This window comes from Phocoena phocoena, chromosome 13 (genome assembly GCF_963924675.1).
Source record: "Phocoena phocoena chromosome 13, mPhoPho1.1, whole genome shotgun sequence".
NCBI classification, from domain to species: domain Eukaryota; kingdom Metazoa; phylum Chordata; class Mammalia; order Artiodactyla; family Phocoenidae; genus Phocoena; species Phocoena phocoena.
In genome coordinates, this window is record NC_089231.1 from 73,904,500 (window position 1) to 73,927,870 (window position 23,371).

At 46.0% G+C, this 23,371-nt stretch overlaps 1 protein-coding gene across 1 annotated transcript; it reads right to left on the minus strand.

The window, feature by feature from the left end:
* Positions 1 to 1,490: 1,490 nt before the first annotated feature.
* Positions 1,491 to 3,943, minus strand: DYNLL1 (dynein light chain LC8-type 1). The gene is made up of 3 exons (XM_065889713.1): positions 3,796 to 3,943; positions 3,445 to 3,582; positions 1,491 to 1,917 (listed from the first exon to the last, which is right to left on the minus strand). The coding sequence occupies exons 2-3, from the start codon at positions 3,574 to 3,576 to the stop codon at positions 1,780 to 1,782; spliced, it is 270 nt and encodes an 89-aa protein (XP_065745785.1). The 5' UTR covers positions 3,577 to 3,582; positions 3,796 to 3,943; the 3' UTR covers positions 1,491 to 1,779.
* Between the last annotated feature and the right edge of the window lie 19,428 nt (positions 3,944 to 23,371).

Below are 23,371 nucleotides of genomic sequence, written 5' to 3' on the forward strand. Positions count from 1 at the left end.
TTCAGCCAGCTGGCGCCTCTGAAATTAACAAGGAGCAGGCACTAAAAAAACCTTCATAGGTCATCAACCCAGTCCTCTCTCAGTGGCAATGTGATTCTCATATCTGAATCAAGAAAGAAAAGTTAAAAGCTGTCACTTCCTGGCAATAGATATGGGCCTGATGAAATTAGAACTCCCATTGTCCAGCTGTTTGTGGCCTGAAGGCAGCTGGAGACTGGAAGTAGAGCTAAAATCGACAAGATTGATGCAGCTTTGAAAGCCAAACACCTGTTGGGCTTCAAATATAGCCAGGTCACAAAAGAGGAAAAGGAGGTAGAAAAAAGATGTATTACAGGAACATTCTCAGTCTGTTCATATAAATACAAACCTAAACAATTGCAGTCCCGTTCCACAGTACCTCCTCCTCCTTTCCTGCAGAAAGCAGGGGAAAAACTTCTCCCACTTGAATTGCCGTAATAGTAAAACAATTGTTTGCCCCTCTACGCTGAAACTTTCTCAGTCCTAACATTGATCAACTTCACTAGAACTTTTAAGACCCCAAGTTCTGGTAAAGAAAAACAACCTCCCAAAGATGTTACAGACCTAATATTGCTCTCAAGATGGAATCATCAGTCAATTCAGATCTATCACCCGCTCTGTGTAGCATTAGCCTGGCTGCTCAGACACCCTAATTGTATCTAATAGATCCAAGGTCTAAAACAAAAAGGCTTACCTCATGTGAACACTGAAAACAAAGGGGAACTTAAAAGCCAGGACCTTCCTTGCAGCTTCCCAGGATGGGCGTGGGTTGTCTCAGCCTCTGTAATATTTCCTATCTACAAAAGCCAAGTCTGCCGTATTCGCTTTTATTCATAGAAAAGATTTGTCTTCCTAAAACTGATAGCAGGAAACCTTTAATGAAGTTTACTTATCCAGTTTTAATTGGGTCTTTTAGTGAAAGCTTCAATTCACATGTGAACACAGCTAGTTAAAGCACAGCACAGCAGGCTTATAAGTTTAAATTCCTGCAGACTTTATTAGAATCACATGGAGGGCTGCCTCAAAAGATTTCCCTTTTAAGACCACCTTTAATCTTCAGAATATACTTTGGCCAAGGCAGGGGAGGGGAAATTAGTCTAGAGCCCAACTTTCTTATTAGCTTATTTCCATTTTACAACCATGGAACTACTATACATTCATCACCACTTGAGGCCTAAGGCCCAGAACACTCTATAGCAGTATCTTTTAACAAAATGAGCACTTAAGGAAAGCATCAGATTAGGAATAAGAGTTAATTCAGTAGTTTCTCTGCCATGCATTTCTTAACATGCACTTCTGAGTAGTATTCTTCCATGCATAACAGTAGCAGGATGGGCAAGAATGAAACTCAAGAGCGTTGAATAGGCTAGTCTATTATATCCCACAGAAACTTGAAGGAATCACCCCCACCAAACTACCCAAGATCAAACAATAGGCCATCTTCAACCCTAGATTATTTGAACAAATCGTTATTAACGCACACTTCTCCAACACATTTATTTCTTTAAAGGAATGGATTTTGAAGAGAAAAAACATGGGACAGAGAGGTATGGAATAGAAAATAAATACAAATGTAAGCTGTTTTGCTAATTGCTTTATAACCACAACAACCTAGTACAGAGAATGCCCTGTACAAAACAACACAATAAAGATCGAGGTGTTCCCTTAGGCAAGGCTGAAGATTTCAGTCTCTGGTGTTTGGAATTTAGGCTGCAGTCCTTGTTTTTGGATGGATCACTGGGTGTGGCACAGTCCATGCTTTTAACCAGATTTGAACAGGAGAATGGCCACTTGGCCCAGGTAGAAGTAGATGAAGTGTTTGGTTTCATGTGTCACATAACTACCGAAGTTCCTCCCCACGATGCAGTGCCAGGTGGGGTTGTATTTCTTGTCAAACTCCTGGGGGAAGGGGAGGAGAAAAAGAACACAGAATTTTAGTGCTAAACCAGAGGTCAGAGTTTGCCTCCTAGATAAGCAGAGCAGAAAGAAGGAACGTCAGCATCTGCAAATTCTTAGAATGAAAGAATGTTCCTCAGCTCCAAATCGCCTACATGGTGCATTAATGCAAACATACTTGCAATCTGAGCTAAGCTGGGAATGGGGGCTGGGGAGGTAAAAGTCAGAAAGGGCAACCTCAGAGACAGAGCGCTTTGTTATCATGGCAATTACACCTTCATAACTTCTAGAATATTCTTATTCATTAACAGCAGGTGACATCAGTTCTAGTTTATCCTCTAGTTTTTAAACAGAACTAAACTATCCTCCTATTGTACGACATGCACCTACAAAAGCCAAGAAAATAGTAAATATTTAGCCCAAAATACCCCCACTATAACTCATTTCAGTATTATTGAAACAAAAGACTTCCAAAAGAACAAAGCCTCAATGAGCTTCTAAACCGCTGTGGATCAAAATTTAAACGGACAAGACACTTGGCACTCCACTGTCCCTATAAAAAGAATGCTGGAAGCAGAACCTGACAGCTACCTGGGCAAATTTTATCTTTCTGTCAATAGCCCTTCTTCCCACATCTATCCTAACAGTGCTAATCTACCACCTGGTCCTCAAGGAGAGCAAACTGCAGTAACAACTTTTCCCTATTTTCCCCACCCCCAGAGGCTCTAGGTTTCACTGGGTAGCTCTAGGCAGGGGCCAAAGCTAGTCCTTCTCTATGAAAGTACTACAAGTCTCTGGTGAGTTTGGCAAAATTTGGCTACTATTGTATTGTACACAGCAAGAACGTCTTTTAGATTAAGGGGAATAAAATTCTTACAAACTAGACCAACGCACTGCTGCTGCCTCTGTCAAAAAGGTATTTATTTCTGCTCCATCCGAAGTCTTTCATCTTCTCATTCTCGACTAGAACCCTCCCACGGCTTAGGCTGCCAGCTTCCTTCCCTTCTAGAAAACATAGCTCGAAAAGTTGGCAGGCCTGCCAGCTTTCTACAGACTGCCATTTACCAATCCCCCAACCTAGTACCCAGCCCTCACTACCACCCACTTTCCCTCAACTGCCGACTGACTCCCCACTGAAGGCTGGCAAGATCTCCCTTCGGCCCTGCTGGAAACACCCACGCAGCTACCCCCTCTCGAGCACCCAGATGGATCCTGGGCGCAGCAATCATGCAGAAGGGGGGGAACCGCTGCTGCCTGATCCTAGAAACCGTTACTAGGTGGCGCTTTCCCCGTGGAGCTGGGTAATTAAAAAAAAAAAAAAACTTCGAACGCTGAGGGGCCGATCTTCAAGAGAAGCGCAAAATTCATTTGCGTCCTTTTCTGGAAACCTCTACACCCGCGCTACTTTGCGTGCCCCCCAAGTATCTCTGCCATTGCTCGGGGGACGCAGGATCGAGAAGGAACTAAGTTGTGACTCGCCCCAGCTGAGCGCAAACTGCCCGAAACCCCACGCCCGCGCCCTGTCCTCACCTTCTTGATATGGGCCGCAATGTCCTTCTCTATATTATACTTCTCCAATGCCTGAGTAGCACACTCCACCGAGTCCTGTTGCATCTCCTCCGACATATCGGCATTTTTGATCACGGCCTTTCGGTCACACATGGTTACCTGGGGGGGCGAGGCCCGGGCAAATGGTGAGGAGTTGGGGTATGGGCTGCGCCTGCGAGGCGCCAGCTTCCCCGGCCCGCTCCGCCCGCCCCACGCCACCCCGGGACGACCCCCCACCCCACTTATCAGGAAGCGCGGGCCGCGCGGACCGAACGGCGGGATAAGTCCGGCAGGGGACGAAGCCAGATAGTGGAACCCCCCCGAGTCTCTCACCAAAGAGCAAGGGCTGGCCGACTGCAATGGTCTCCTGGGGGAGGGGCTGGCGAGGCTCAGACCGGTCGAGACGAACGGTCCCTACTAAAGCCGTGGCGCATCTATGGAGCCCCACGCCACCCGCCGCCGCCTAGTACCTAAGCCCCGCCCTGCTCCCGCCGGCCCCGCCCCCCACCGAACGTCCCTATTGGCTTGACACAGCTCCCAGAACTCTCCCATTGGCCCATGGACTCAATGGTTCCCTCAGGATCTTTCTCCTGCATTTTGTTGCAGACCACAATGCACCGCTCTCGGCGTCGGTTGCCCCGGCAATGGGCCGCACGAGATGAGCCCAAACACCCCGAAGGCGGTGCTGGGGTGGGGTCGCGAGGACCGCCCAGCGGCTAGAGAGGTGCGAAGGAAGCTTCCGCCCAGGTCAAGAGAAGTGATTCCAAATTTACGGAGATTGTCCCAGAGTGTGTTCTCGAATAAGTATTGTCTTTGGAAGTTGGGTATCCCACGTCCCTTCCTCCCATCCCAGGTCGGAAGGATTTACCCTTTCTGACTGAGGTAGCCAATCGCTTCACTAGAAGGGTATCTCTTAAGCAGGGCTGGCTTCGTGGGCAAGTGATCCGTGCAGTCGCAGAAGAGGAGACCCAGGATTTGGTTTAATGCTCTGCTGTCTCATTGTTGAAATTCGTATTTTTTTTTAATACAAGGGACGCCACATTTTCATATTGCATTGGGCCATGCAAATTATGCAGCCGGACCTCCTCTGAAATATGGGAGTGCGGGTGTCAGAGGTCCTCAGAAATGGGAGAGGGTTTCCTTATGAATTAAGAGATTATCCCCAAGAGTGAGGTCTCCCTGCTGGGCAATGCAGACCTCATTTAAGGGGGTGGGGAGCCCTCCGGGTGGATTTGGGAGTGCTGATCCGGTAGTGTGTGTCCAGGGTGGGGCTTCTTGCTCAGATGAGGCAGTCTTTCCTGTGTGGGAGTTTCTTGGTGGGGATTTACCTCTAGGGCGGAGGTGCCCTAATGAATAGAATGGCATCCCTTAGAGGTATTTCCTCTGGTTTAGGGAGACTAACCACTAAGTGGATAAAAAAGCAAGGACTTGGGGTGGGGTTGGGGAGCAGGATCAGATGTGGATTTAAATATTTAAATCCTAGCCCTGTCATTTTACTAGCTGTTTGAACCTCAGTTTTCTAATCTGTAAAGGGATTAAATATAAAAGGAAACCACTTCATAGGCATGCTGGGCGTATTAAATAAACTAGTGCATTTGAAGTTCTCAGCACAACTTGTGGCACATAGTAAGGGTTGGAAGAATCTTACCGATGGCTGTCAATTTATGGAACTGTCCCAAGAGTCATGGCAAGGTTTTGAACAACCAACCCTTAAATACCTAAAATGTGTTTTTGAACTTGCATAAACAAGTTATCAGTTTAATCATGTAACCAGAAGCTTTCTGTTTACATTTCTGCCTGTTTCTACTTGACCACCCACTCTCATTAATCCAGAGCCCCTTACAATTTGATCAGAGGCACACAATGCCAAAGAGAAACCAGCTGGGAATAATGAGAAACTCCGGTACAACATATGCATATCAATTAAATCAAATTAAGAGACTTTTCCCAGTTTCAGGTTTCCAGTGGTGGGATTATGGGTTGGAGGAGTTAAAGTAGTTCTACACAGAGTTGCTGTTGGGGAAGAAGTTGTATTGGCAACAGGAGTGAGTCTGGGTTAGTGCTTCTACCTGACTTGCTGACTTGGATTCAGAACTGTGGAATCTAACGATGATGCCAGAACCTGAATCTCTCTTGGGGGCCTTTACTTTTCATGTATATAGTTTTTTTTTAACATCTTTATTGGGGTATAATTGCTTTACAATGGTGTGTTAGTTTCTGCTTTATAACCAAGTAAATTAGTTATACATATACATATGTTCCCATATCTCTTCCCTCTTGCATCTCCCTCTCTCCCACCCTCCCTATCCCACCCCTCCAGGCGGTCATAAAGCACCGAGCTGATATCCCTGTGCTATGCGGCTGCTTCCCACTAGCTATCTACCTTACATTTGGTAGTGTATATAGTTTTAAACCCTCTGATCTATGGCTTGGCCAGCTTCTCCTTGTTTGAACAGAAGGAGCTGAGAGTCGTTAAAGGGGATGAGGTCATATGAACAGCAGCTGTGTATTGAGTGGTTGCCTATCACCAAGTGCTTGGCACTTACTCAGTTGCTCCTCACAACAGCTGTGCCTGGGACCCCTTTCCTCCCATCTCCCTCCTGGCATAACTTCTGCTCATTTAGATTTGAGCTCAGATGCCTCCTTCCCTAAAGAATCATCTCTACTTACCCCCTACCACCACACTTCAGTTACTCTCTACTGAAGTAACTTTTTTATTTCCTCCATTGTACTTGCCTCATTTACTCTTTCAGAATAAATTCACATGAATTATCTCATGTATTTATTTGCTCAGTTATTGTCTACTTGTCCCTGCCTGTCTTCATCACTGCTGCATCTTCATCATCGAATCCAGCATCTGCCACATAGCATGCACTGACTTAGATATGCATTGAATTAAGAATTCCAGGTCTTATGTCCCCAGTTTACAGATTAGGAAATTGACTTTCACAAGGTCAAGCTGTTAATAAAGGAAAAAATTCCAGGTCTGGATGACCCTAAAGTCCATTCTCTTAACTTCAATATTACTTTAATACATTTAGCTGAGGAGACAGTGTGCCTTTTTCTTATTAATAACTTTGAAGAAAAGGAGTTTGGGACAGGATGATGTTAAGGTTTTCTAACAAATAAGAGGATTTTGCTCGATAAATGCCTGTAGGTTTTTCTCCATTTGTAGCACCTGCCTTCCCGAGCATCTTCTGTGTTTGCTGCTCATCTCAACCAGCTCTTGACCTAATTATTTTCTTTAAAAGTGAAGGAAGAGGGACCTCCCTGGTGGTCCAGTGGGTAAGACTCCATGCTCCCAATGCAGGGCGCCTAGGTTTTATACCTGATCGGGGAACTAGGTCCCGCATGCATGCGGCAACCAAGAAGTCCACATGCCACAACGAAGATCCCACACACAGAAACTAAGACCAGGCACAGCATAAATAAATAAATAATTTTTTTTTTAAAAAAGTGGGACTTCCCTGGTGGCGCAGTGGTTAAGAATCCATCTATCAATGCAGGGGACATGGGTTCGATCCCTGGTCTGGGAAGATCCCACATGCCATGGAACAACTAAGCCCCTGCGCCACAACTACTGAGCCCGCGAGCCTAGAGCCCATGCTCCGCAACAAAGAGAAGCCACCACAGTGAGAAGCCCACACACCGCAGCGAAGGGTAGCCCCCACTGGTCGCAACTAGAGAAAGCCTGCGCGCAGCAACGAAGACACAACGCAGCCATAAGTAAATAAATAAATATTTAAAAAGTGAAGTAAGAGCACTATCAAAAACTCATGCTGGGACTTCCCTAGTGGTCCAGTGGTTAAGACTTTGTGTTCCCAGGCTTCCCCGGTGGCGCAGTGGTTAAGAATCCACCTGCCAATGCAGGGAACACAGGTTCGAGCCCTGGTCCAGGAAGATCCCACATGCCGCAGAGCAACTAAGCCCGTGCGACACAACTACTGAGCCTGCGCTCTAGAGCCTGTGAACCATAAGTACTGAGCCCACGTGCCACAACTACTGAAGCCCACACGCCTAGAGCCCGTGCTCCGCGACAAGAGAAGCCACTGCAATGAGAAGCCCGTGCACCACAACAAAGAGCAGCCCCTGCTCGCCGCAACTAAAGAAAGCCCGCGTGCAGCAAGGAAGACCTAACACAGCCATAAATAAATAAATAAATAAATAAAAATAATAAAGACTTCGTGTTCCTAGTGCAGGGGGCCTGGGTTCGATCCCTGGTCGGGGAACGAGAGCCCACATGCCGCAACTAAAAGATCCCGTGTGCTGCAACTAAAGATCATGCATGCCCCAACAAAGATCCTGCACGCAGCAACTAAGACCTGATGCAGCCAAATAAATAATAAATATTAAAAAAAAAAAAGAAACTTATGATTTTCTGGCCTGTGTTTAACCCCAAGAGACATTTTGGGGATATTATTTCTAGGAACCAACGGTCTTTTTCATTCTGTTACCACTTATTTTTGCAGAATCATTTCTCACTTCCTATCTGCTTATTGCACAGTGAGGCAGGTAATAAATATCCGCTAGTTGTAAATGAAATGTCTGTTCAGGATTTGGATGCTTGAAATATATACCCAGAGTCAGTTACAGCCCCATCCTCAAGGAGTTTCTAGTCAAGAGTAACCTAATCTTTCCAATATCATGGGTTTGGGGGTTTGAAAGGGCTTTAGAAGTACAGGAGCCCAGCAGGTAACATTAATGAGTGAGGTGAGGTAGGTGGTACAATAGGGAGTGGAGGGGACTGTGACAAATAGAAAAGCCCTTTTTTTAAAAAAAGTATTTATTTATTTTGGGCTGCGTTGGGTCTTTGTTGCTGCACGTAGCCTTCCTCTAGTTGTGGCGAGTGGGGGCTACTCTTCGTTGCGGTGTGCGGGCTTCCCTTTGCGGTGGCTTCTCTGTTGCAGAGCACGGGCTATAGGTGCGGGCGTCAGTAGTTGTGGCATGTGGGCTCAGTAGTTGTGGCTCACGGGCTCTAGAGTGCAGGCTCAGTAGTTGTGTCGTACAGGCTTAGTTGCTCCATGGCGTGTGGGATCTTCCCGGACCAGGGCTTGAACCCGTGTCCCGTGCATTGGCAGGTGGATTCTTAACCACTGCACCACCAGGGAAGTCCCTAGAAAAGCCCTTTAAAAGGTGCCCAGGCAGATGTTGCCATTTGGGATTGTTGACCCAGTGTTGCTAAAATCATCTGATTTTCTAGAGAGACCAGAAATCTGAATTATTTTTACGGGAAATATCATCATTTTAATGTTGGTCACCAATTCATTTCTTAAAACACAGTGCAGTCTAGATATGGCCTATGGGCCTCCAGTTGGCAATCTTTTATTCAGCTGAATACTCTCTTTTTGTAACCAGAAGACAGACTCAAAGAAGTATAATAGAACATATATATATATATATATATATATATATATATATATATGTATGTATTTGGTCTTTGTCCAAAGATCCAGGCACAGAGCTCTTAAACCCTTGAAATTATTTGAGTTATAAGAGAATCTTTTGTTATCATAATGAGTCTCTATCAACTACGCTGGAGTTTAGGTAACGAGGTGACTCTTTGTGAGGAGGGAGGCAAGATGCCTTCAGATATACAGATAGTTTCAGATATCTAGATAGCTGGTCATCAGAGGAAACAACCATATGATTAGAGGGTTGAAACTTTCAGCCCCCTATTCCTACCCATGTCCCCTTCCCCTACCTTCCCCATCTCCTGACCTCCTGGGAGGGGAAAGGGGCTGGAGATTGAGTTCAATCCCCAGTGGCCATGCCCATGTAACAAATTCTCCATAACAACTCCAAAACTATAAAGTGCTGTGCAGGTGGTGCACCCTGAGAGGACATTGAAACTCTGCATCCCCCCACCCCCCAATACCTTTTGCCTTATGCATCTCCTCTATTTGGCTGTTCCTGAGTTGCATCCTTTATAATAAATCTGTAATAGTAAGTAGAGTACTTTTCTAAGTTCTGTGAGTCATTCTAGAGAATTATCAAGCCTGAGGAAGTGGTTGTGGGAACCCAAATTTATAGTCAGCTGGGCATGGTGAGGGTAACGTGGGCACCCCATTTGCAGTCTTGTGGGTCTGTGCCTTTAGCCTGTGGGTCTGTGCTAACTCTGGGAGTCAGCGTCAGAGCTGAATTGTTGGACACCCAGTGGATGTTGGAGAATTGATGTGGAAAAATAAGTATTTGGTGTTAGAAAAACAAACAAACACAGTATCAGAAGTGATGTCATGGAATTCCCTGGTGGTCTAGTGGTTAGGATTCCGAGCTCTCACTGCCGAGGGCATGGGTTCAATCCCTAGTTGGGGAACTAAGATTCTGCAAGCCGTGCGGCTATGGAACCAGATTTCTAAGATCCTGGTCTGTTTGACTCCAAATCTAGTGCTCTTTCCATCACCTCAGACAAGTTGGCTTTACCCTTGGGTGCTGGGGATTTCACACTTTCTGGGCGTGAATGGATCATGGCCTATGCTTGCTACTTGGCACATGGTGTTTGCTGAATAAATGAATGGGTATGGCACCAAAATGCTTGCACTTAGATCTGCATGAGGACAGTATCTGGTGTAGTTTTGATTGGCAGCAGGGAGGGTTCAGCTCATCATAGGCACTAGGGGAATTCCATGGGAAGGTAAGAAAGTGGAGACTCAACAGCATTTTTGGTGGATCGGAACCATGCAATCAACGTAGAGAGCCCAAAATAAGTAATTTCCAGGGTCCTCTGGAAATTCAGATGACGCTAAAGTAAACCCACCATGACTCCACCAAGGAGAAACCCCAGAGACATTTCCCAAATCGTCCTCATGGTTTTTGCCATACCTGCACCCTACCTCTACTATTATTTCTCCAATATTTTTCTTTAATTAAACTCCCTATTTTTAATAAGCATTTTTAAAAGGCAAATTTATATTATTACCATAAACAGAAAACTAGTCTCATTTATCATAAATAGAAGGTAACCATAAAATATAAACAAATATTATAATATAAAACGTTTTGCCCTCATATTGCTAAACTGATCTGGGACCCCGCCAGTGATATGTGTCCCACACTTGGGAAACGCTGCCCTAGCGGAGGGCTCTTAAAGGGGGTCCGGTGGATGGATTGCGAAGGTTTTACAAGTCCCCAGGAGTTATGCACAAGATGTGTGCTGTGCTCACAGGCATTTTTCCAGGGAGAGGATCTATACCTTTCATCAGAGGCACAGAGGGATTCAGAACCCAAGGAGGATAAAGAACAATTGCTCTAGAATAACCTATACTCTTGGAATGAATGCAAGATTCCCTCACCAGGTCCCACTGAATTGGCCCATCAATTGGGTTCTGTAGCATCACATGTCTGGGCAACTCACTATATTCCACTCCTAGCTGCTAAGTTTTCTTGAGAACCCTTCTGAGCCTGAAAACATATATTTTCTATTCTTATTACTGGAAATCATCATGAGAGGGAGGCAAAGCTTCTGAAATCATAGGCTTTGGAATGAGACAGACTTGGGAAAAACCTAAGTTGTGTGCCCTCCTACGAGTTAGCCTCTCAGAGGTATAGGTTCCCGATTTTTAAATGGAGATAATACCTTCATTGTAGGGTGGTGGCAAGGTTTATATTAATTAATGCATCTAAAGACCTAGCCAGGGACTTCCCTGGTGGTCCAGTGGTTAAGACTCCATGCTTCCACTGCAGGGGGTACGGGTTCGATCCCTGGTCGGGGAACTAAGATCCTGCATGCTGCGTGGTGCAGCCCAAAAAAAAAAGACCTAGCCAAGGTCCAAAAGAAGGTAGCTACTGCTGTTATGTACTGAGAACTTACTATGTACTAAGCATGTGGGACACATTATCTCCTTGACTTCTCACAACTCTATAAGGTGGATGTTAAGAGCTGTTGATCTCTCCATTACATAGATGAGGAAAAATGAGGTGCGGAGAGGTGAGGTCCCTTGCCTAAAGTCACATTGCTAGGAATGACAAGGCTGGAATTTGAACCCTGCTCTGTCTGACTGTACAGACTTACGTGGTCGATGAAACCTCTGAGCTGCCTCACCTCCCCAGACAAAGGGAGATGATGTGTGTCCCCGGAGACTCTCAGCAACCGTGGCTCCTGGTGGGAGCTCCCTAAATATATGTTGGATGGATGGATGAATGGATGGATAGATGAATGGATGGATAGATGGACTGAAGAAAGAATGGATTTTTCAAACTAATTCAGGTTGTTTCCTCTCAAATTTGACCCCAGATTTGTCCTTGACTGTCTTGATCTTCCCTGAACAAATTCTTTGTACTTTAGCCATCATACTTTCCCAGGGCCCTCAGAAAGCCCTTTGGGTTTGTTCACAAGCACACTGAGGGATTTCTTGCAGGAACTGGAGGTCCCAAAACAAGATAGAAAAAGCCACAGCCTGCACCCTGCCACTGGCCCAGGACTGCACTGTTCCCAGCCCTGTCCAGCAATCACTTTCCAAGATTTTCTGGGACCTCAAGCACTTTCTTGGACCATGAGTTCTGTCACCAACCTAGCAGCTCCAGCCCTCCCTTACCTGAAAGGAAGTGTGAGGAATGTGACCTTGCAGTCCCCAGGGTTGATTCAAGAACTCCTGTACAGAAAGGAGAGGCTCAGTGGGAGAGTGTGCAAGGCCTAGGTCTGAATCTAGAAGCTTTCTTCCCATGGAGAAGGGCTGGCACTAGCCTGGGGCTGGCAGGGGAACTGAGTTGTGGAGCCAAGTACTGTACTGCAGTGCAGGGAGAGTGAGGCCAGACAGACTGGGACAACTCAGGGAAGAAAAAGCTTCCCTCTGGTCCATAGCCAAGCTTCGCCTGAATGGACAGATACCTCCGAAGCCTGATTGCTCAGCCCCCTGTCCGGGGGTGCAGCAGATAAATTCAGGCACGTCCAGAGAGGCCTAGTGGGCCCCCTCAGCTCCCAATCAGTAAGCAGAAAATCCAGAGAAGAGCCTAAAAGCACAGACTTTGAAGCCAGGCGGACCTGGGTGTGCAGCCTTACCCTGCCCCTACTAAGGTATCTGACCTTAGGTAAGTGACTCTACCTCTCTGAACCTCAGTTTCCTCACCTGTAGAATGGGGATTGTAATAGTCCTTGTTTCTCAAGGACAATTTGGAGATTGAGGTGGTGCATATAAAGTAGGTGGTATAGGACTTGGCACATGGCAAAGGTCAATGATGCTGGCTACCAATTATCATTAATGGTACCCTAAACCAGGATTCTTCAACCTCAGAACCAACGTTTTGGACCAGAAAGTTTTCTGCTGGGGGACTGTTCTGTGCATTGAACGATGTTTAACAGCATCCCTAGCCTCTACCCACTGGATGCCAATTGCACCGCACACCCAGTTATTAACCAAAAATGTCTCCAGACAGGGAATTCCCTAGCAGTCGAGTGGTTAGGACTCTGTACTTTCACTGCGGAGGGCCTGGGCTCAATCACTGGTCAGGGAACTTAGAGCCCACAGCCAAAGATAAATAAATAAATAAGTCTGCAGACAGTGTCAAATGTCTGCTGGAGGGTGAAATTGCCCCCTAGTTGAGAACCAGTGCCCTAAATAAATCTAGGATGGGACTTCCCTGGCAGTCCAGTGGTTAGGACTCAGAGGTCTCACTGCTGAGGACGCAGGTTCAATCCCTAGTCGAGGGATTAAGATCCTACAAACCAAGCGGTGTGGCCAAAAAATAAATAAATAAATAATCTAGGATGAGTCTGAATGCCACAGATCCCAGATTCACAGCCCTGTGTAAGGACCACAGGGCAGGCGGGCTTACTTACAGACAAAGGGATGGGATGTCCAACAATTACAGAACAAGTTCCCTCCTGCATAGACTAGGAGGCAGGACTGGAGTCTGCTCTAGGAGCCCCCTCTGACTCACTAGGTGACCTTGCTGTCACTCTTTAATTATATGCAAAGTGGCCCCAAGTTAAATCTCAATTATTCTAGGGCCCCAGACAAAGGAACAAGCAGTTGGTATCTAATTTCCAGCATCTCCATTCTTAGGCACTGACTAGAAGAAAACCTGACTCTCCAGAACTCAAGAGTTCATTCAGACCTTCATTCATGATTGCTGAGAGAGAACCAGATGTCAGTCACTGTTCTGCGTGCTGGGGATTGTGACATTACAATTTATGATAAGAAATATATATTATTATAAACATATTTTATATATCTTGTTATATATAAATGTAACAGGAGCAATGGGATCATCTTTTGTTATAACATTTGGTCTCTTGTCCTCAGTTCCTGAAATCACTTCAGAGCTATAAAGGTGAAATGAGTGTTTTGTTATTCATAACAAGCCCCTTCCCACCACAACTGGGTTTCTGCTGATGAGCTGACTTTTGGAAAGCACCTAAGGTGGGGCTGGTTGTCAGTGGAGCCAACCATGAGATTAAAGGCTTAGAACTTTCAGTCCCACCTCTGGCCCCTGAGGTGGGAAGAGGGGCTGGAGAGTGAGTTCAATTACCAATGACCAATGATTTAATCAATCATGCCTATGTAATAAAGCCTCCATAAAAACCCAAAAGGACGGTGTTCAGAGAGCTTCCAGGTTGGTAAACACATGGAGGTTCAGGAAGGGCGGTGCGCTGCAGAAGACATGAAAGCCCCCCACTCTTTCCCCATACCTTGTGTCTCTACCATCTGGCTGTTCCTGAGTTACAGCCTTTCATAATAAACCAGTGATTTAAAGCAATTATACTCCAATAAAGATGTTTAAAACAAACAAGCAAACAAACAAACAGTGATTTAGTAAGTAAAATATTTCTCTGAGTTCTGTGAGCTGCTCTAGCAAATTAATTGAACTTAAGGAGGGGGTCGTGGGCACCTCTGACTTATAGTCAGTTGGTCAAAAGTACAGGTAACAACCTGGGCTTGCAACTGGCTTCTGAAGTTGGGGGAGGGGGCAGTCTTGTAGGACTGAACCCTTGACAGTGGAATCTGATGTCATCTCCAGGTAGATGGTATCAGAACTGAGTTGAATTGTAGGACACCCAGCTGGTGTCCAGAGAATTGCTTGTTGGTGTGAGGGAAACTCCATTGTAATTGGTGATCAGAACCCTATTAAGGATCCACAAGAGAACAAAACTGGCAAAATCCCTTCTTCATGGGACTTACATTCTAACAAGAGAATAAAGATAATAGGTAAGCAAAAATATGTCTGACCCTGCTAAGTTCAATGGATAAAAATAGACTAAGGGAACCAAAGGGGACAGAGTGAGAGATCTTGTCTTAAATAGAGGTTTCCAGGCAGGTCTCTCTGAGAAGGTGCCATTTGAGCCAAGACTTGATGACCTGGCTATTGGGTGGAGGATAGAGTGTGGGGAAGCCAGTGGGAGCAGAGAGGCCAGGAAGAGGCTACTGCAACAGTCCAGGTGAGAGGTGATGGTGGCTTGGACCAGGACAGTAACAGCAAAGGTAGGATGAGAGGCGGTTGGATTCTGGATATATTCTGGAGGTGGAGCTGACAGATTTGCTGATTAATTGAATGCAGGGTGTGGGGGAAAGAGAGGAGTTAAGTATGACTCCAAGACTTGTGGCCTGAACAATGAGAAGAATGGATTGAGATAGGGAAGGCTGGCCAAAAGAGAAACAAAAAGTTGTTTTGGCTATGTTAGTTTGAGATGCCTATTAGACATTCCAAGTGGAAATGTCAAATATGCAGTTGGATATATGAGTTCTGGGAAGAGGTCCAGGTTAGACCTATAATTTGGGGAGTCATCAGATTACAGATGACACTTAAAGCCATGGGACTTGATGAGATCACCACCAATGTGAGGAGTACGTGCAGATATAAGAGGTAATGCTTATTCAGCTAGCAACATTCTCTGAGCTTTCACTGTGCGCCAGGCCCCGAGCTAGGTGCTGGGTACAGAGATGTACCTCCCTCAGCACCTGCCAAAAGAAGCTCCATTACTTATTTAATTTTTTCTTGCCTAAATGCTTTGGTCAATTAGAGGATAAACACTGAGAGTTCCTGCCCTGTGTCTTAGTCACTTGTTCATTATTTCAAGAGATACTTATTGAGCACCTACTTGGTACAAGGCCCCCATCTAGGCATTAGGGACATGAAAGGGAGAAACTCAGACCTGGCTCCTGTCCTCATTGAGTTTACATTTTGTGTGTAGAGGAAGTGGACACTGAATGAGATGCACATGGTATTTTGTTGTAGGAGCCTGAACAGACTAAGACACTTCCCATTCACTCTCCAGTCCATTCCACCAAAATAGCTTATCAAGGTTACCAGTGACCACCACGCTGCTAAATCCAGTGGCCAGTTCTCAGCATCCTTCATTGATGTACTTGTCACAGTTGCTCTCCTCCTCTCTGAAGCTCATTCTTCGCTTGGCTTCCAGTATCCCCAGGGCTCTCCCTCTTCTCCCGGCTCACTGGCTGCTCCTCCTCAGCTTCATCTACTTGCTCCACCTCTTCTCCCTGGCCTCTAAAGGAAGAAGTGTTCCGGGCCTCAGTCTTTGGACCACTTCTCATAGTTTCCATTTTCAAGGCTTTGAATAACACCTCCATGCTCATGACTCCTGTCTTAGTCTGTTCAGGATGCTGTTACAGAATATTATATAGACTGGGTGGCTTATAAACAATAGACATTTAGTTCTCACAGTTCTGGAGACTGGAAGTCCAAGATCAGAGTGCCAGCATGGACAGGTTCAGGTGAGGGCCCACTTCCTGGTTCATAGATGGCCACCTTCTCTCTGTGTCCTCACATGGTAGAGGGGGTGAGGGAGCTCTCTGAGGCCTCTTCTATAAGGACCCTAATCCTATTCATGACCTAATTATCTCCCCAAAGCCTCACCTCTTAATACGATCACATTGGTGGTTAGGTTCCAACATATGAATTTTGGGGGATAAACAGTCTATAGGAACCCCAAATTTATAGTCAGCCTGGAAGAAGTGTGGGTAGACTGGTAACCCCATTTTCAGCTGGCATCTGAACTGAGGGTAAGTCTTATGGGACTAAGCCCTTAACCTGTGGGGGTCTGCACTAACTCTGGGTAGTTGTGAATTGTTGGACACAGAGTTGGCGTTGGAAAATTGGAGAACTGGTGTGGAAAAATGACACATTTGGTGTCAGAGGTGGTGTCAAAAAAAGATACTGCAGGTATTCCCTGGGTATCAGCACAGTGCTACAGATTTAGATTTCAAGAAATATAAAAATTATAAGCCACAAATAGGAGAAAAGAAGAAAAAAGATGTGAATAAATAGAAAGTGATACCAAACTTCTGGGTGGGAGGGCCAAATACAGCAAGAATGGAAAAATTTTCCCCATGTAAATTTATAGATATAACACCATTCCAATGAAAACAACTAGAAGATGCCATATAGAACTTGATAAAAAGATTCTAGAATGTGCTTAGACAAATCAACTGGCAAAAATACTGAGGGAATGAAAGGAGCAGTAGGGGACACCTAGGCCTTTCCAAGGTACAAAGTGGGAGGAAAGCTCTAGGCTGGGGTCACACAGGTCTTGGCATCACTGAACACCAACTTACTAAGTCAAGTAAGAAGGCCAAGGAGGGTTTGGTCAGGCTAAAGACTCGGGAGGCAGCGGTGGAGAAATCAGTGTTCCAAGGAGAAGAACTAGCCCCTGCAACACTTGGTACAGGCTTTCAGACACAGCAGATCCTGGAGAAGTTGGCAATCTGGGAGTAATGGGAAATGAGGGAGAGACTGGTGGAGGCAAATCACAAAGGCCAAGATAAAGGGATGCAGATGGGGTTCTCTCTGGGAGGCAGACACTGTTCCCTCCACCTCTGGCACCCTAGCATCTAGCACAGTGCCAACAGTAGGTATTCCATAAATAACTCACACATCTTTTCATAACTACGTATAGGGACTTGCTCTTTTTCACATCTGCATGCTATTCAGAACTGCACGTTTCCCATGTAGCAAGTCCCCTCTGGGTGGACCTTGAGGGTGCTTCCAGTTCCTTAGGGAATTATAGTTATTAATAAACATCCTAGCATTTTGAATACAGCACCCCCTGCGGCCCTTCTTCCTCAGGCCCAGGAGGGATCGCTGGATTTCTGCTTGGTTCTCTTCTGCTTTCCCTCTGGCTTCCAAACAAGTACCCTTTCGCTTTGCACAGCTCCCCTAGGAGACTGTGAGACTATATTCCCCTCAGGCTCTCCCCTCCCTCCAGCCTATCTCATCCCCTTTACAATCATCCTAGTCAGGGATATACAATAAACATTTGTATGAGCAGCTGAAATACTTAGGATTTACATGTATAATCTAACCCAGCCAGGCTCTGATTTACATTAGGGCTTCTCACCCTAAATCACTGGCGGCTGTAGAGTGAGAAAGAAAGAACACTCCTCAGCCCCACCTAACTGTGCTGAGCTGGGTAGCTTCCCCAAAACGACAGAAGTCGTCCCAGCTTTCTTTGCACACGCTTTTCCTTCTGCCTGGAATGCTTTTCTTCTCTCCTCATGTACCTGGTTAACACCAACTGGTACATCAGGTCTCACTCAGCTCAGAAGCCACTCCCTCCAGGAAGTCTTCCCTGAACACCCCATTCAGCTCTGGGTTAAGAGCTGCAGGAGCACCCATTGCCATTGTCCCTTTGTCCGTGAACAGTGGGGGTCTTTTTTTTTTTTTTAACAGTGGGGGTCTTGATAACTCTTGTGTCCCTGGCGCCCAGCACAGAGCCAGGCTATTCTGCAGCTCAGTAAATACCCGGTGGAATGAATGAACAAATGTCAAGTGGGCAAGGAGTGGGGAAAACCACCAAAGTCCCAGATGCCACATACACAAGCCTGGGCTTTTAGAGCTGGGGTCAGAGTGTTCCATGAGGGAAAAAACCCTAGTCTCCTGCAGGCACTGTCAAGGAGTGTGCCATGACAAGAAAAACTGGCAGCCCACGAGAAGGAGGGAATAACAAAAGAAACTGGTCCCCAGCTGCCTAGCTCCAGGGAACGTTTGTCAATGTGACATTCACAGAAGCCCTGCACATGTGCTGGCTGAGGGGGAGAGCCAGCCTCAGCCAGACAGAAGGAAATTTAGCTACTGTGCACATGTTAGCACAGGGGGAGGTACAGCTTGGAAGGTTGGGGGTTTTTTTTTGTTTTTGTTTTGTTTTTTACTTTTATAAAATCTGCATGTACTTCCCATATTTGTTTTTACCTTTAATGAATGTGTTTACTTTTGAGGTGCTGTTACCTAATTATATCGATGCAGTTCATTAAAAATCTGCTTAGTACAAGATTGAGTACAAAGCTTTAGGATTCCATTAAATCAGTGCATCACCTTGCTGCATCAAGAAACATTATCAGCACTGTTGTTAATCTTTTCACACCCCTTCCACCCTTTGCTTGTGCTTCTGGTTCGCTGTGCCATAAAATAAGTTTCCAAAGTATGTGACAGAGTAGAAGATGTTTAGGGAAAAGTTTTGGGTAGAGGGTAAGGAACTTAGGGCTTAGAAAATAAAACTTGGTGAAACTGAGAAGACCATTTGTCATTTTGTACTTCAGCTCCCTTTTTCTGGAGCTAGAGCAACTCTTCTTTAAGTACTAGTTAAAAAACTAACAGGTGTTTATTAAACACTTACTATGTGCCAACACAACAGAGCTATAAAGGGATTGGCCCTAGTGGTTCTTAACTTTTCTGGGGGGGAGTTTGGGGGGTATAGGTTTACAGACCTTTGAAAATGATAAACTGCACTGTCCTGTATGGTAGCCACTAGCCACATTTGGCTATTAAAATCAAAATTAATTACAGTTAAATACAATTAAAAGTTCGGTTTCTCAGCTGTAGCAGCCACGTTTCAAGTGCTTAAGAGCTACATGTAGCCACATGGGGTTACCATATTGCACTCAGATAGAGAACATTTCTATCATCATGCAAATTCTCTTGGATAGCACTGCATGAATATTCTTCCAGAATCAAGACTATCCTTCTCACGTGCAATATTTTGCATCCAACTTTACAACTTTCACAACTCGGCGGGGTCGTGGGGGGGTTGGGAGGGGAGGCAGTGTGCTTCACTGACCCCTGCAGCCCATGGATCCGAGAAAAAGCAGCCCTGACATGACAAGCTATTTGAGGCCTCCATCTCAGAATACAGCAAGTTGGCAAAACTGAAGCAATGAGGCTGCTACAGATTCAGCACGCTTACTGCTTTAGATGTACCTCATATGAAACCAGACCCTCGTGTTCCTACTTGTCTGGCCACATTCAAAGAAACATCAGGGCTTCCCTGGTGGCGCAGTGGTTGAGAGTCCGCCTGCCGATGCAGGGGACACAGGTTCGTGCCCCGGTCCGGGAAGATCCCACATGCCGCGGAGCGGCTGGGCCCGTGAGCCATGGCCACTGAGCCTGCGCGTCCGGAGCCTGTGCTCCGCAACGGGAGAGGCCATAGCAGTGAGAGGCCCACGTACCGCAAAAAAAAAAAAAAAAAAAAAACCCAAAGAAACATCAGTTCATTACCCCAAAATAATTGAAAATGTTACCGATTTTCTGCAGTCTCTTAAGAAAACACCAAATAGTCACAATGTACTGCAACTCTTCTTGAATTATCTTTCCCATCTTTCTCCTCTTCTCATCCACCTACACATGGCACTTGCTTCCCTAAAGCTCTCTGCACCCCCTTCCATACTCTCTCCAGATCTCCTAGTTCTGCTGCTGCTTTGTCCCCTTCCTCTCCTGCACAGCTCAGTTCTTAATTATGTAGCTCTCCAGAATGTTTCATTTTACCCCATAGCACAAATAAAGTGGCAAAAAATGACAGAAAGCTCCTAGGGTACAGTGGCCAGAAACACATTCCACAGCGACCCAGCCCAAGCCTTCTCTGCTAGCCTGGACCAGTTTCTCTGAGATGACTCATTTTCCCACCGATGGTTTACTCCCCCATCACTTCCTCTTCTGCCCACTGCTCCCAAGGGCCAAGGTCTGGGAGAAGCTCATGACTGAGGCTGGCAGAGAAGAAAACATTTTGCTTGGATGCCAGAGGGGACTGATGTCATAGGGAAAGGGAGGAAACCAGATGGGCAGGTTCGTAGAATGTTTCATCCCCAGTGTTGCTTTATTATTATTTTTTACTGGGCACTACCCTACTCCCTAGTAGGGAGTAAACGGCTGGCTTGCTGTGGGAAATGCATTAACTCTTCACAGTCTGCCAAGGCCAAAGGCTTCTTTTCAATCTGAAGACAATCCCACTGGTGCCATTCTTATCATCATATTAGGAATGATGAACTTTATTGAGCTCCCATACAGCTTAAGTGAAAGCCCCACCCTGTGGGAAGGGCAGGCCTATCCCATGTATCAGAGGACTCCAATGCCCATCCACCATCACCTGGTCATGCACCTGGAATTCTGTTCTCAGAGAGGGCACACAGAGCCTAGAGCCATCACACTTCTTATCCTTCCTTCTTACCTCCTCCACACGTATCTGAACTCATCGTTGTTCATCCTCTTGCAGATCAGTTCCTTCTGCTTTATTCCCTGTCTCAGAACGATACCACTGCCTAGCTAGTACCCCAAGCCAGAAACCTGGCAATCAACCTGGACTCCTCCTCCTTCCTCAGCTCCCACCACCAATCTATCTCCAAGTCCTATGATTTTTGTCCTTGGAATATCTCATTTCCTTAGCATCTATCTCTATCACCTTACATCAGACCACTGGCATCTCTTGCTTGGATGACGGCAGTGGTCTCCCCATTGGTGTCTCCCTGCACCCAATCCCATGTTACTTCCCCATGTAACCTGCTAGTCAATAGGCCACCCAAGGCTATCCCTGTTCTTACCTATACTCACCTTTGGGCTAATCTGAGCACACTGTCGTATCTTCCCGGAACAATATGAATCCAACTCTAAAATCATGAATGTATAATGCAGGTTTTTTTTTTTTTGCGGTACGCGGGCCTCTCACTGCTGTGGCCTCTCCCGTTGCGGAGCACAGGCTCCGGACACGCAGGCTCAGCGGCCATGGCTCACGGGCCCAGCCGCTCCGCGGCATGTGGGGTCTTCCCAGACCGGGGCACGAACCCGCATCCCCTGCATCGGCAGGCAGACTCTCAACTACTGCTCCACCAGGGAAGCCCGATAATGCAGATTTTTTAATGAAGTCACAGGAGGGGGCTTACACTGCGATTACACAGCAATACTTCCTACACTGACCCTTTAATTATCTCTCCTCTTTCCCCAAGTTTCCCTATAATGGCAGCTGCTGCCACAATTCTCCCTGACTCCCTTTCCTTTCCCTACTATCCTGCAGCTACCCTCCATTCAAATTAGCTCTCAGTCTCCTCCCCTGCTCGTTATCTCCCGTCCAGTCAGCTGCCACTTCCTTCTGAGAAGGTCTCATCCCAACATAACTCCCTAAAACCCTTAAATGGCTACTCACTGCCCTCAGTAGAGTCCAAACTCCATAATACAGTCTACTAGGCCTTGGAGGCCCCGGCCCTAGCTCCTTTGCCCTCCATTTTCCTACTTGAACTCTTTGCCCCAGCCATATTGTAGGGAGGTGGGGTTCGCCCCTGGTCTGCCATAATCTCATGATCTGAGCAATTGCTCATGCTGTCCTTTTTGTCTGAAAAGACTTCTCCTTCCCTACGGTTAACTCCTACTGGTCCCTCAGGGCTCAACCTAAATATCTCCTCCTGGAAGCCTCCCTTATAATCTCTAAAACTGTATTAGGTGGCCTCACAGCAGTTTACCCTTATCACAAATGTGCTCTAAATTGACTGTTTGAATAACAACTTGAATATAACACCTTGAGGACAGAATGGTATAACTGCATGCAACCAGGGCCTAAATTATAGCATGCACTTGATGATGTTGAATAACCAGATGGGCAAAAGCTCAAAAGGGTGTCCCTCCTTAGCATCTGTGGCCTTAGTAGAGAATGGAGTCCATGGGCCTCTTTAGCATTACGTCATAATTTGGGCTTCATCTGGGTTCTAACTTGCAAAGGTTAGTACCTGGGCTCACAGAAACAAAATCCACCTTTGGGGTTCCCTGGATGATGCCTCCTAGCAATTTAGCTGTCTTCCTCCTAATCCAGAAAGGCTGTACTTGTCACATCCCCAGATCTGGGCCCATTTTCTAGGCTACATATGAACTTCTTTGGTGATCACAAGCTGCAAGAGTTTGCACCAGACGAGTTGAATCATTACTATTTACACCTAGAGTTCTGTTAGGTCACTTAGCTGACTCCACCTCTCTCTCCCTAGGAGACTACCCAACTGCCTCCATCAGCACATTCCAGGCAACAATCACGTAGGAGTGGTAGGACTCAGAGGGTGGTGTTAGTACACCTAAGCACCCCCCCAAATGAGGAGGCATCTGGACTTTAGGATGCCTCTAGGATACATAAGCTCCTATATACTCTGGCCAGGGCTCTTTCCTGCTTGCTTTCTGAAGGCTAGGAAAGAACAACTAGAAGTTTTACATAATCCAGAATACAACAGATGGTTCTGATTGCTTTATTTTAGAAATAATTTATTTTTTATTCCAATTATGAAAGTAGTACATGCTAATTACAGATAATTTCATAAACACAGAAAAGCACAAATAAAAATACAGAAATCAGGGAACTTCCCTGGTGGCACAGTGTTTAGGAATCTGCCTGCCAATGCAGGGGACACAGGTTGGATCCCTGGTCTGGGAAGATCCCACATGCCGCGGAGCAACTAAGCCCGTGCACAACTACTGAGACTGCACTCCAGAGCACCTGAGCCACAAATACTGAGCCTTGTGTGCCATAACTAGTGAAGCCCGCACTCTGAAACAAGAGGAGTCACCACGATGTGAAGCCGGCGCACTGCAATGAAGAGTTGCCCCTGCTCGCCACTAGAAAAGCCAGCAAGCAGCAACGAAGACCTAACACAGCCAATAAATAAATAAATAAATTTACAAATTAAATATTTGGTTTTATTCTCTTGCTATTGCTAGCACT